Genomic DNA, 15,235 nt, shown 5'->3' with positions numbered 1-15,235 from the left:
TATATTTAAAATAAACTTTACTCAAGTACTCTATTTTTTTCTCCCTTAAATTTAGCTATCCAAACATGTAAAGGGTGTTTGGAAGACATTTTTATGTAAAAATACATTTTTGAATAGTAAATTGATGAGAAATGTGTGGTGGAAAAATTAGAATTTTTTTAATTTACGTGTAATATTATTTTAATAAAAAATGTGTGATTGAACTGAAAAGAGAGAAAAATACATTTTGAAAAAAATGAGTATTGGACAGGACCGCAATTGTAAGCATCTATTTTTGTGATTGCAAACTAGTATGATGTATGTATCTTTAGGTGTCTGACGTGGCAGTAAATCCAAAAAAAAGGTCAGCCAAATCACGTGGCCAATGACCTCTTAGCATAACTATGTGGCGCTTCTTCCCCAATTATCCCACCAATTACATTCACTCTCCACCTACATTTCTCCATTTCCCTAGAACCAGTTCGAATCTCACTGCAGATTTACACACACTACACACACATAGATGAATCCATATAATAATCAAATCAGTTCTGTAATTGCCTAAGCTAGCAATTGATGTTTGGATGAGTCGAGTCGAGCTTTCGTTCTCTTTTTCTGTTATTATTGATCAAGGCAGCACCGAATTAGTCATTTCGTGTTGTTATTATTGTGTATAGTACAAAATTAGGTGTTTTGTTTTAATTATGTTTTGATATACGGGATTAAGAGTTTAATCATAACATCGATCAGCTAATTTTGCTAGATTTTGTGTTCCCACCCCAAATGTCGAATTGCAGAGGTTTTGAGCAATCGGCGTTCACTGCGAGTTTATCCTCGATTAAGAAGCTTCAAAAGACTAGTATTAGTGTAATGCAATCCTCATTTTGGGGAAGGGATTTGCATATAAACAATGGAATCCAGACGGTCAATTCAGTGAAAAAGCAACTGTACAGTGGGAGGGCCACTGCCTCTAGGGTTTTTGCTATGTCCTCCATTAACGGTACTACATTCAAGATGAATTTGAATGAGTATATGGTTACTCTCGAGAAACCACTCGGCATTCGATTCGCTCTGTCTGTTGACGGAAAATTTTTCGTGCATGCTCTTCAAAAAGGGGTCAGTTTTTCTCATTATTTATTACAAACATATGAATTGCGGGAGTCTTTGATTACTTGTTAATCATTTTAGTTCTCTTTATATTGATTATCTCGTTTTAACTAAGTTTGGCTCGAGAATAACAAGCTGGACGAATGGTTTGCTGTGCAATTGGTATTAATGTAATCTATTAATTACTGGACGTGAATATAGGGGAATGCTGAAAAATCAAGAATAATAATGGTAGGCGACACTTTGAAGAAGGCGAGTGAATCTTCAGGTGGGAAGCTTGTTGAGATCAAGGACGTCAGTGATACAGAGTACGAGTACACATTTTTATTACCAAATTCATATTGTAAAGATATAATTTTAGGCATTCAATAGTCATATTATATTCGGAATAGGCTTACTTGTGGAGAAATTATCATGATTATGCTGTCCTAGATAGTTGCCCCCGGTTTTTATATATTTTATTATTATTTTGGAATATGCAGGAGTATTTTGAAAGAGAAATCAGGTTCTTTTAGCCTAGTGCTTGAGAGACCCTTCTCTCCTTTTCCTGTACATCAGCTCCATCTTATGAATGATCTTGACATTTTGTATAATAGAGGTCGTGTTTCCATTGCCACTTGGAACAAAAACTTACTGGCTTCAAATTTACAAACATCATCTGGGAGCAGTGGGAATTCTGGGTTTGTAACATTTTGTCCAAAGTTTTTAACTCCCCAAGGATGGAAGTATTTAAATGATCAGGACATTAATGGACGGCCACACATGGTTAAGCACACCCCTGTTCTACCATTTAGCTCTCTTGTAGCCATTTTCTCCGAGGAAGTGGCTGAAAATGCTGAGTGGGGACATGGGAGCTTCCCACTTGAAGAGTATGTCAAGGCATTGGAACGTTCAAAGGGGGAGCTGTACTACAATCACTCTCTTGGTATGCGCTATAGTAAGGTGTGGTTTTGAGCTTGCTTATTTATTGTGCTTGTATTGGCCATCAATTGTAGTCTGAATAAGTAATTTCTGCTGTTAATTTTGTTAGATTTTGTTAAAGATTAAAATCTGAGTAAGAAAGATAAAATGGAACTAGGAAAAGTATTTACTGAAGAATCATCTCTTGGTTTCAAGATATGATGCCACCTGATCAGTTTTGAATTTCACAGTTATGAACTTGAAGATGGATGTAGGAGACCACGTCTTGGAATTATCAAATAAGTAAACCAATATTTAGGACAAAAAGTGAGCGACACTTGGGTATCTACATGGATAAATCTCATATCCTTTGTACTGTAACATGTGCACTTTTCTGGATATGCAGCTCTAACTGAATTGTCAGCTTCTTAGCCAACATTTCCCTTCGACGCTTTATTTTGGTTTTTAGACTGTATAATTTGAAATATATTTCAATCCTACCAAACACACTCCTTTATGCTGACTTTAATATGCTTACTCTTTTTCCCACCAAACACCTGCTTTTGATTAATTATGGAGTTATTTAGTACAAGTGGTTGTTGTGGGCATAGAAATAGTTTGGTACGTGACCCTTCTTATATTACATTCTCAGCTTCTTGTTTATCCATTTCCATAACTTTGTATGCACTGTAAAATTGGTTCAAAATGAATAATTTTAGATGGGTTTTGAATTAATAAATGCCACCCTACTGATCCTTTTACTGTATTGGGTCAGATCACGGAGCAAATTTATGTTGGATCGTGCATTCAAAAAGAAGCAGATGTAGAGACTTTGTCAAGCACTGTCGTGAGAGCTGCCATTCCTTTACTATATTATCGCTGCTACAGTTTTCCATTTATTGCTCCCATGCATACATTTTGGTTTTCGCTATCATTTTCCGTCAATTCGATGTCAATAATGCATTAAGGCTTCCTCTCAAATTCAACCAGTTTTGTTGGCATGATATACAAAATGATTTTATCTACTTGCTTAAAGTACAAACTTCTGTAACTTGTCATACTCATATGCGTTGCAAAAATCATATCAGTAATTAAGTAAATATGACAGTCACTGTCCAGCATAATTATTTGACTCTTTTGTCCTTGCAATTGAAGATTATCTTTGACTAAACAATAATAATGGGAAGACATATTCAGTGTTTTCCTTTCTTGTGGATCCTTTAAGTGTTCCTTTTACGTATTTGGTTGTTGTTCAATTTCTTATTTATTCTAGCTGAGCAATATTTGCATCAGGGAGTCACAGCTGTGCTGAATCTCCAGAGTACAATTGAAGCTGCAAATTGGGGAATTGATATGAATTTGATCAATGACTCGTGCCAACGTTGTAATATCCTTATGATAAACTATCCCATAAGGTAAAAATTTCTTTCTTCCTTCTCAAGGAAAAACCATATAATTACAATTGCCTTTCTTCCTTTGGCTATTTATACATGTATGCCTTAAAAAATGGCTCAACTTTATCTAGAATGTACATATGTTAATCATTCCCTGATATATTAAATTGTCGACATGAAAAAAGAAAAAAAGAAAAAAAAAGAAACACACACACACACACACACACACATATTAATGCACCGCTGGATGGCTGGAATTTTCTGGATTTGCTAAGCTGGCATCACATGTTATAATGCTTGCCAAAATGGTCAATAATTACTTATTTCTTAGACGTATATTTGTTTTTTTGGCAGGGATGTAGATTCTTTTGACATGAGAAAGAAACTCCCATTCTGTGTGGGTCTTCTCTTGCGCTTACTTAAGAAGAACCATTGTGTTTATATCACCTGTACCAGTGGCTTTGATCGATCTCCCTCTTGTGTTATTGCATACCTTCATTGGATGACAGATACTTCCCTTCATGCAGCTCACAATTTTGTCACTGGGTTGCATACGTGCAGGCCTGACAGGTTTTCCTCATCAACTTCTATTATGCAACTGTTTTGTGCATTTAATGGCCTAACAAGCTGAACTGTATGTCCATGCTTTCAAAGTTTGGATAGGAGCATATTCTTTTTTTTTTTTGATAGATCATAATATTCAACTTTTCTTGTTCTCTGACTTTGATTTGAAACACAGTTCAACACATATGCCTATCTATGTACATGTAGATGCCCGTAATTCTGTGGCAAGCATTTAAAATGATTAAATAGAGAAGTGCTGAAAAAATGAAATCAAAATAATATGACCGGCTTTATTTTAACCACCTTAGATTGCTCTAGAGGCACGATCTCTGCATTTTAAATGACCATTTCAGCTAGTGCACAGCAATTGTGTCCTCTGCACATCTGCAGTTTAGGTTATTCCACTCCTTTTTATGTTTCCGTAGTTTATCTTCTCTGGGCATTAGGCATGTTCGTCTACAATTGATTGACTGATTTGGCCCCTGCCTCATTTGCTATATTAATACTTGGTCAATTCGTTATTTCAATCATTTATGAAATTGACACCATAGATGTACCATATCTTCTAAACCTTGCACTAATATGTTGGTTGCAGGCCTGCAATTGCCTGGGCAACTTGGGATCTTATATCCATGGTTGAAAGTGGCAGACATGACGGACCAGCAACCCATTCTGTGACCTTTGTGTGGAATGGACATGAGGTAATATGGCTGGTGTTAATTTGTTGTATTTCTAATTTGTTTTCGGAGTTGTGTTCTGTTTTTACAACAAGACAGCAATAATTTACACTTTCTGTCACATGCTAATGTATCCAACTCATTTCATTTGACTATGAATCTATCTGTTTTCGTCGCTCTTTATCTCGGCACTTCGTATTGGTTTACAGGGGGAAGATGTATATTTAGTTGGAGATTTTACAGGTAATTGGAAAGAACCAATTAAGGCAATCCATATGGGTGGCCCAAGATATGAAGTTGAAGTTAGACTTTCACAAGGGAAGTAAGTAATTCTGCTCTTTTACTTCCTAATTCGTTGAGGCCTTCAAACTTGTAGGTAGACTTTTGAAGATGGGTCTTTGCTCCTTCCTAGTCTTCCTAAAATTTTACATCTTCAATTCATTGAACTTTTTACTCAACAACAAATGCGTACACTTTCTTATAATTTCTTGATTGTTTTCTCTTCGAGACAAACTGCATCAGTTTCTAACATGCAAAATTTCTAAATTACTTTTGATAAAAACAGATAATACAGTTAGAATCAGTTATTGGAATACTACAACGAGTAATTTTCACTATGGCAGGTACTATTATAAGTATATTACCAATGGACAATGGAGGCATTCAACAGCTTCACCGACAGAAAGGGATCAGAGTGGAAATACGAACAATGTGATTGTAGTTGGCGATACTGCCAGTGTAAGGCCTTTAGTTCAAGATCAAAAAAAGGTATACTTTATTTTGCTGCCTTTAGCTATGTGAGATGAATCGTGTAATATTTAATCCATTATAATGCTTCCTCCATATTGTTGTAGTCTAGATTCAATTAGAAAACAAGAAAAGGTCATTGAACTTCTATTTTGCATAGTTTGCAAGCCTTGCATATTGTAGCACTTGGGTCCCAACCTAAGTTTCTTGATATATCAGTCCCCAGCTTTTTGATTTTATAGCACTTGGTACCCACTATATGGTTTCTGTGTATTTAGGTACTTGTTCTGTTAAAAGGTCAAGTGCAGGACTGCTTGAGGGTAAAATGTTTTAATTAAAATTAATGAATGCATAAATAAAATAATAGAAGGGAAAGGAAAGGAAAAGAAAAGGAAAAAAAATAGCATACTGGTTGCTCAATTCTGCCTGCTCTCCCCACCCACACCACTGGCTTCTCCCCTTTCCCTACCCCTTGCCTGTGGATGGCAATTTTGGGTGGAGGTAGAAAATAGGTGGTGGAAAGGGGGTGTATGTGAGAGAGATTTTTTATTTTACTTGGTTTTGTTTTAATTGAAATTAAGTATATAATTGTCTTTTCAACTGAAATTTGACTTTTAATGACCAAAGTGGATGTAAACCGTTAATGTGGGGGCTCTAATGCTACAAATTTGAAAGGTTTGAGATCCAAATGCTAAGAAAATTTGGTTGTGGACCAAGTGCTACAATATGAATGGGGATCTCATTTATATTTTTACACTATGAAATATAGAGGTGACAATCAGTATATTTGTTGTATTCTATAATCAGTACTTAGTGATACTTGAAATCTCTTGCACAGGATGCAAACATTGTGAAGGTCATTGAGAGGCCATTGACAGAAAATGAGCGATTTATGTTGGCTAAAGCAGCTCGATGTGTTGCTTTCTATGTGTGCCCGATAAGATTGGCACCGAAGTGATTAGTCTTTCCAACCGTTCACCTGATTCCTCATCATGGAGTTTGTGCTTCGTATTGAAGGACATTCTTGCAAACCCAATGCTTTATTTATTCAGGTCATCACATCTACGAGATGTCTTTTTACTAGTACACTATAAGTGCATCCCACATTGACTTAGCTTTCTAGAGAACTCTTCAGACAGAGTCGGCTGCATCAATAAAAGAGATATATACTCGTGACTGTCGTCAAGTGAAGCGAATGTGCCAATTCTTTGCTGCAGTGGTCGCATGAGGCTCGAGAAATTGTGTTTGCGCCACAAAATATAATCAAATTTAGCAGCTTTCAAAGAGCTTATGCATAGTATACCTTCAAGAAGATACTCCGCGTGCTAATAAATATTGAAGTCCGAAGATGCAAAATGTAAAATCTTTTGGTTTCTAATTTTATTTTCGCTGTTTTTTCCTTCTGTATTTGATGGTTGGGGATACAATCTTTCTAGTGAGAGCTTGTAATCCTCGCATTTACTGAAGCGTGCTTAAGACAAAGGAGGACAGGGAATTGATTCCCGAACGCTTAAGATAAATGAACTGCCTCCTGAAAAAACTTCTTCTCTTAAAGTGTTTTGTGATCAAATTATAGTGAATTTGTTGGTTCCATATAAATAGAGATAAGTACTCTGCTTGACTGCTAATAATATAATAGAATTTTTCTGAAATGCTACATTATCCAATGCTAAACTCTGTGTGTTTTCATGAACATATCTGCACTGCACCTGGTTATACTTTGTTACAATGCATTTTAGGAATACAATATATAATATGATATAGGGCTGGACAGTATAATTCTATTTTTTCTTAATTCTATCCAGCATCCATTCAATCATCCTGCTAAACTTGCACTAAAGGTTTTCGTCAGTTATTTCAATGAGTGATAAGAGGCATATGGCACACCATTATCATACACTGCCTCAACTTATCCAAAAGAATTGAATGTTTTGTCGTGCATTGCATTTTTGTCTGCAACTTAAGTATAACGATACTCGTTGCTCTTGATGATTACAACTAATGATAAATGGTATTATTTTCATAAGTCTTGTCCTTTGATTTTATATATGCACAATTGCACATTAGATACTCTTCTTATAAACCTATTTTAAAGATGAGTTTTACCTGAAGTGCTCGCAATATTAAAGGAAGTTTTATGTGTGTGGGTGGGTTTCTCGTGTAGGGGAAAATGTACACAATTAAAGAGCAATGTAGCATGGTTGCTCTTCTTGAAAAACTCGAAAGAAAAAATGATAAGTCATATAAGAGCATCTCCAAAAGACTCTATATTTATAAAAACTATCTTATGCATAATAGAGAGCATCTTTAAATTTAGAGAGTAAATTTTTTTACACACTCCAATAAGCTCTCTATTTTGATTCTTTTTTTTTTGTAAATGAATGTTTAATAATTTCTCCACATATTTATTTAAATATAATTTTTTTATATATATTAATGATCAATCAATTCAAATGTATTTTGAAAAATTTAAATTGTAGAGTATTAAAATTTGTAATGTATTAAATACAATCATTTTATATTAAGAATATATGGTGGGTTTGACTCTCTAAATTTGGAGGGTAAAACACACTCTCTACTTTAAAAAAGTTAAAATAGAGAGTTTATTGAAACTCATTTTTAAGCATTAACTCTCTAAAATAAAGAGTATTTTGTATTTAAAGAGTCTCTTGAAAATGTTCTAATATTTTAAGAATCGTGGCCAATAGACATTTCGTACATATGTTATAGTATTTGCATATGATGCGTCTTGAGTCACCTTAACGATCTTGAATAGACGCTTCATGAGTTCATTTGTGCAATTCGCATGTGAAATACTATATCCTTACCGTATCTACACTATTATATTTATTACTTGCAAATATTTTTATTTTATTACGTTTAGTAAAGTGTAGGTCCTAAGCATGTCTTGAATTTCTGTACAATATAAAAGACGAGCGTGCTACACATACAATTTGTGATACCATTTAAAATGTGGTGCAGCAGAACTTTTCTATGACTTTGTTCCTTCTAGGATATAGCAGACTGATTATTCATCTTATAGCTCAAACAAACTCTGCACAAGTAGTTGAGTCCAAAAGCTTTACTAAAAGAACTCCATTTGCTATAAAATTTCCTCAATAAAAATGAGTTAGAATATAAAAAGGGAAGATGAGATAATTGTAATTGTTGCGATCGTAGATGAATGATCAAAGATGGTTTATTTATATGTAAAAATAGGCCACATAAAAGAAAGAGGTGTCATAAACACACACGATGATTACATGACTGTACATATTCAACTTTCACCTTTTATTTTTCAAATTTTCGAAACCTTCAAAAACCTATTAAATGACAATGCAATGAATGATTAAAATATTAAGGATTATACCACTTTGTCAGAAAGAATTGACAGATGTAGTGATAGATAAAGTGGCGGTAGAAGATGATTAGATGAAAAAGTTGACTGCGTTTTAAACAGTTCAGTAACAAAATGTCATGTGGCATTGTGTCAACTTTTCTAGCATGGTAGCATTATTCAAATATAAATATGCACCAACATTCCTCCACTCATTTTAATATAAAAAAGTTACCAGGCTAAGAGGGATTATTATGCTTCATGAAGGTGTGCTCTTCGTCGAACCTTCACTTAGTGAAACCTCTACTCCACACTCAGTAATGTGCTCAATATTGAACTATGACTACTTAAGAAAATAAAGAATTATCGTCCACACGTAATAATCCAGGTGTTATCATGAGTTTTCATAGCCAACATGTTACGACCTTGTGCTATCCCAGATTCATGAGTGTATCTTAGAATAAGCCTAATACTCATAGGATGTTGCCCCTCCTCTACATCTTATAGGTGAAATCTCTTAAGAGTGCTCTTGTAATATTTCCACCCCACTCATAAGAACCATAGTCTAATTTTTATTTATTTATTTTTTTGGCAGAAAACTCAACCTCCAAACAACATTACATGATAAATGAACTCACACTATAAGGACGATAAGAATAAAATAAATAGTGAATTTCTTGCTACCACTATATGATTCATTATTCCCATTGAGCCCAGTTCTAGTGATCTCTGGTCATTGGGTTGGGTATCTTCATACGTGGGTCTTGTTTATATAGGCTTCAATCCCATCCTATCTTCAATCACATCCCCTTTGATGTGCTTCAGACCCCTTTTTCATTACAAGGTTTTTGTAATGGAACAGCTAAATTATCACAAGATTTCACATAATCAACATTAATGATATCATTATTTAGATAAGATCTCACAGTACTGTATTTTCCCCTAATAGGTCTAAATTTACTATTATAATAATGACCATATATTCTACGAATTGCTACATTGTTATTGTAATGAATTAACACAGATGGAACCGATTTTTCCCACGATAAAATTTTACATAATAAATCCCCGAGCCAATTTGCTTCCGTACTTGCTGATGCTAAACCTATGACCTCAGCTTCCATGGTTGAGTTAGCAATAATGGTTTATTTCTTAGATTTTCAATTTATAGCACCACCACCCAATGTAAAATTATAACCAGTGGTAGAGAAAGAATCTTCGACAAAGTATTCCAATCGGCATTACTGAATCCTTCAAGTACAACATGGTACTTTTCATAAAACAAGTCAAAATTCTTGGTACTAGATAAATATTTCATTAAACTCTCTATGGCAAGCCAATGATCTTTCCCTGGCTTGCTAGTAAATGTGCTAAGTATTCTTATTGTATAAGCAACGTTAGATCTAGTACAATCAATTGCATAATGTAAGTTTTCAATTATGCTAGCATATTCCTTTTGATTAATCACATCATTTTCACTTTTCACATGAAATAAGTGAACAATAGAAACAAAGGGAATAGCGATGTGTTTGCGATCATAGTAATTATATTTTTTTAGCATTTTGTCAACATAATGCGATTAGATCAAGAAAAATGCAATCCCTTGTTTTTGTGATTTTCATACCCAAAATGAAATTAACCTCACCAAGATATTTCATATCAAAATGGTTACAAAGCATAATTTTTGTTTCATTTACACTTGCAAATTCGAACCAAATATCCACAACTCATCCACATAGAGACTAACAATGACGTGAATTTTCACGAGATCTGTAATATATGCACTTTATCACACTCATCGACTTTAAAATTATTTTTATTCATGCAAAAATTAAACTTTTCATGTCATTGCTTAAGTGCTGTTTTAAGTAGTGTAGGGATTTATTTAGCTTACACACTCTGCTTCCTTGTCCAATCTCCACAAGGCTTTCCAATTGATTCATATAATTTCCTCATCCAGATCATCACTAAAAAAAGCAGTTTTTACATCTATTTGATGAAATTTAAGATCATATATTGCAACCACTGCAATTAATAATCTAATGGATGTTACTGTAATTAACGGAGAAAGAGAATAAAAAAAATCGACGAATTTTTTTTTAACCTTTTGCAACAATATAGCCTTAAATTCATCGATTGTACCATCTAATTTCTATTTATTTCTAAGGACCAATTTACAATAAATTGTTGTACAGCTCAACGTTAATTTACCAATTTCCAAGTGTTATTGGAAATGAGAGAATCCATCTTATCATTTCAACTTCTTTACATAACACAGCATCAAGTTATGTACAAGCTTTTTGTAAAGAATATGCACTTTCCTCAATAAAGAAAACATAATAGTGAGGGCCAAAATCATTTTCTACTCTAGCTCTTTTACTCCTAGGTTCAATTTGAAAATTTTATTGGTTTGGAAAGAGTAGAAGAATTTGTTTCTGATAAATATTTTTTCTTAATTACCGACCTCCAATATATATATACATGAAGGAAAATTCTCTTCAAGAAAAATAGCACCATCTAACTAAAAAATAATATTAATTTCAATATCTAAAAATCTATGGGCTATACTATTACAAGAAAAGCATAAATCGTAGTTCTAATGCACAATTTTGGTATTTTAGGATCTGTTAGTTTTACAAATGCTAAACAGCCCCAAACCCTTAAAAATTCAAAGTTTGGCTTATATTCTTTCCATAGCTCAAAAGATGTGATTTTGTTTTCTTGTGGGGCACCTTATTTAACAAATAACATGCAGTTAAGAATTCTACACCCCAAAGATTTGAAGAAGCACGATATTTGTCAAATCAATCAAAGTTTCATTTTTTCTTTTAACTACACCATTAGATGTAGGTGAGTTTGGAGGAATAGTCTCATGAATTATTACCAAATGCTGAATAAAGGAATTAAAAGTAATAGAATCAAACTCTTGGTCCCCATCACTTCTAATTCTTTTCCTACCCATACGTTTGATATCGCCATTTATTCTAACCTGCTGCAGCAAGAGCGTCTGCAACTTGGTTTCCCACTCTATAGATATGGGTAATCCTGTCTCTATCGAAGGAGATGATGTTTGCAACCTTTCTGTGTATGCCTTGAATAGCCCATGGTCCTCTACCTTTGGTGATGCAATGAATGGCTGCATTGGAATTTGCCTCAATCCAAATGTCTAAAAATCCAAGACCTCTAACCAGTAGTATCCCATTAAGAATAGCCCTAAGCTCTGCTTCTAATATCTTACACTGTCCATATGATGTTGAGAATGCCTTTATGCATTTTCCAGTGTGGTTCCCGATGATGCCTCCCTTGCTCCCAAAGTCATCCTTGACACATCCATCAGTATTGAACTTGACAGATCTGACTAATGGAGTGTGCCACCAAACTATAATGGGGGAGGAGATGAAGGGAGGGTCATAGTAATCCCAAAGAGAGGAGCAAGTTGTGTGTCATTACGCTAGTGTAGTGGTCGAAATAATCCTCCATTGCAAAGGAATGAGACCATACGGTATACCTTCCAAATGATTCGTCTTGATCTCATGCGAATACCCCTATGCTTTGCGTCATTTCTCTCGATGCATAGAAACCATAAAACTAGTAGAGGGATAATAATGCGAATGTGTCCACTCCAAGTAAACTATCCAGAGTAAAGCCATCATAGAAATCTTTGTCTGACGCTCTCGCCTGCAATCATAGTAATCTGAAATAAGCGCCCACAGTGTTGCCACACCTGATCTGATATACTACTACGAGCAAAAATATGGGTAATTGTCTCAATTTCATAACAACATTGACACTGAGAAGCTAGTTGAGTGCCAACCCTCTTCTGAATAATAGTATCCACCGGAATCAAATCTTGCCATAATTTCCAACAGAAAAATGAGATTTTGGTAGGTATGGTAGGGTTCCAAAGGAGATGAAATGAATCCTGTGATGGTTTGCTAGAACGGATCAACTGCTATGCTGACTTAGTAGTAAATCTACCATTTGATGTAGCCCTCCAAAAAATACGATCTGGGATGTCGATACATAATGGCATGTCCACAATCCATTCTGCCGAAACTGGTGGAAGAGCTTGTATTAATCATCCAAAGTTCCATCCAGTCTCCTCGAAAAAATCTTGCACCCTCTCATATGTGTGTTGCCTATGTGGGTGGATAGATGCTAAATGACTATTTCCCATCTAACAATCATGCCAAAAGAAAATTTGACCTGTCTCAAGTTTCCACGTAATGTGTGGTTCTGCACATTGTCCAAATCTCTTCACTCTATTCCATATAGGCGAGGCTGAATTAGGGATAGCTGCAAGTGATGGATGTGTCCCACTACAGTATTTGCCCAATAACAACTGAGCCCAAAGAGATTTCTGGGTTCTAAATAACCACCATAACTTCATGGAGAATATGTCAACCATATCCTGTAGTTTTCTAAAGCCCAATCCACCCTCGTCAGTAGGATAGCAAAGCTCATTCCACTTTCGCTAATGTAATCTCGATGCATGATCCTTAGAATCCCATAGGAATCTCGCCAAAATACTCTCCAGCTTTTTCAGTACAACCTTGGGAGTTCGTAGAATCTGAAAAAGATATATTGGAATGGAGAAGAGAAATGACCTTAGTAAAGTGATTCTACCACCAGGGGAGAGAAGTCTAGAGGCCCATCTAGAAATCCTATTCCTGATTTTCATAATGAGGTCGTCAAACAGAATACTCCTCTTAGGCCCCTTACACATCGGCACTCCTAAGTATGTAAACGGCAGTCGTTGATGAGAAAATCTAGTCAAAATCACTAGCCTTCGAATATGAATATCCGATGCCCGCCTGAGCAATATAAGTCCACTCTTCTCTTTATTTACCAATTGGCGAGAGACTTGTTCATAGTGTTCCAAGCATTCAATGACCCTTCTGATAGACTTCTTCTGACCATTAGCAAATATAATTATATCGTCAGCAAAGGCGAGATGAGAGATAAGATTAATACCTCCATACCGATAATGCATACTAGGGTATAAATGAAACTTGAGTAAGCAGTTGAGAGAAATAATTTGCAGCAACAATAAATAAGGAGGGGGAAGATAGGGTCTCCTTGTCTAAGACCATGTGAGGATGGGAAGAAACCATAAGGCCGACCATTCAGAAGTACTGAAAATCGACACTCCGAAATACACCGTTTGATCCTATCAATCCACAACTAATTAAATCCAAGAGCCTCTAAAATAGAATAAATGAATCCTCAGTCCATACGATCATAAGCTTTAGCCATATTAAGCTTTAGCATAGTATTTCCTCTTCGAACTTTATTATCCAATGTATGTAGAAGTTCCTGAGTCAACAAAATATTGTTCCCAATAAGACGATCGGGGACAAAACCACTCTGCTGAAGAGAAATAATATGAGGTAGTAATGAGCTTAATCTGGTGTTCAAAAGCTTTGTGATAAGCTTGTTGAACACTGTGCATAGACTGATAGGTCCGTAATCCATCCATTTAGAAGCATTATCCCTCTTCGGGAGCAACACAATAGACGTAGCAACAAAACCCCGCGATAAATGGCCACCCTCAAAGAAATCAATAATTGCATTGTACAAATCATCCTATATAATATCCCAACAATGTTGGTAGAACAAAGCTGAAAATCCATCTGGGCCCGCGACACTATCAGCATCAATACTAAAAATTGCCTCTCGCACCTCATCAATAAAAGGAAGACGGTTCAGTGTCATATTATCTGCCTCGGTCAGTATCCTAGGTATGATGTCAAGACGGATGGACTCCACCGGCTGTAAGAGAGCAGATAATAATCTTGGAAAAAACAAATGGCTAAGTTTTGTATGTTTGTTGGAGTAGAAAGATCTTCTCCTTTAAGATTCGTGATAGTCTTGATCCGATATCTAAGACGTCGTCCCTGTACCATTGCATGAAAATATCGGGTGTTGTGGTCCCCCTCACACACCCAGCGAGATCCAACCTTTTCCTTTTAAAACCATCCTCAATAGCTAAGGTCCGGTCCAAATCAGTCTGTGCATGATGAAGTAAATCATGATGCACCGATGTAGGGTCCCTCTCAAATTCAATCTCTGCCTGATCGATCCTTGTTTTAGCGTTCCTCACCCGCTAAAACACATTACTGAATACTTGTTGATTCCACCACCAAAGCCCTTGTTTCAGCCTAAAAAACTTTTCCCTGAGAGTAGCCCATTCCTATAAGGTAAGTAGGGAGTGGCCACTTCTGAGATACAAAGGGTGAGAAATTATGATGCTTAGTTCAAACATTTAGGAACCGAAAAGGTCTAGGTCCCAAATCTTCATCAGAAACCCATTGTAACAGCAGTAGTGAATGATCAGATGAAGTGTGATTGAGATGTGTCACAGTAAGTTGTTTGCAAAATTCAACCGTTATAGAGTTTATCAAGACTCTATCCAATCTATTACTGGCTCTACCATTTGTCCAAGTGAACTGAGACCTAGTAAAATCTGCATCCTCTAAGCCATAGTCCATCATCATATCAGAGAAGTCATTAGAGCCACCATCTCGCCT

General features: G+C 35.5%; 1 protein-coding gene across 1 annotated transcript; it reads left to right on the top strand.

Moving 5' to 3' along the window:
- The first annotated feature begins 392 nt into the window (after positions 1 to 392).
- LOC111390358 (phosphoglucan phosphatase LSF1, chloroplastic) lies at positions 393 to 6,999 on the top strand. Its single transcript, XM_023015383.1, has 10 exons — positions 393 to 1,095; positions 1,288 to 1,394; positions 1,569 to 2,028; positions 2,762 to 2,833; positions 3,280 to 3,401; positions 3,735 to 3,950; positions 4,540 to 4,645; positions 4,831 to 4,943; positions 5,245 to 5,389; positions 6,207 to 6,999. The coding sequence occupies exons 1-10, from the start codon at positions 763 to 765 to the stop codon at positions 6,324 to 6,326; spliced, it is 1,794 nt and encodes a 597-aa protein (XP_022871151.1). The 5' UTR covers positions 393 to 762; the 3' UTR covers positions 6,327 to 6,999.
- Positions 7,000 to 15,235: the final 8,236 nt, after the last annotated feature.

This window comes from Olea europaea, unplaced genomic scaffold, assembly GCF_002742605.1.
Source record: "Olea europaea var. sylvestris unplaced genomic scaffold, O_europaea_v1 scaffold675, whole genome shotgun sequence".
NCBI classification, from domain to species: Eukaryota; Viridiplantae; Streptophyta; class Magnoliopsida; order Lamiales; family Oleaceae; genus Olea; species Olea europaea.
This window is presented reverse-complemented; position numbering and strand designations above follow the sequence as displayed.

Coding starts and splice junctions, on each gene's coding strand:
- LOC111390358 (XM_023015383.1), top strand. CDS start 763: ATGTCGAATTGCAGAGGTTTTGAGCAATCGGCGTTCACTGCGAGTTTA. Junction 1,096..1,287: donor TGCATGCTCTTCAAAAAGGG/GTCAGTTTTTCT, acceptor ACGTGAATATAG/GGGAATGCTGAAAAATCAAG. Junction 2,029..2,761: donor TTGGTATGCGCTATAGTAAG/GTGTGGTTTTGA, acceptor GTATTGGGTCAG/ATCACGGAGCAAATTTATGT.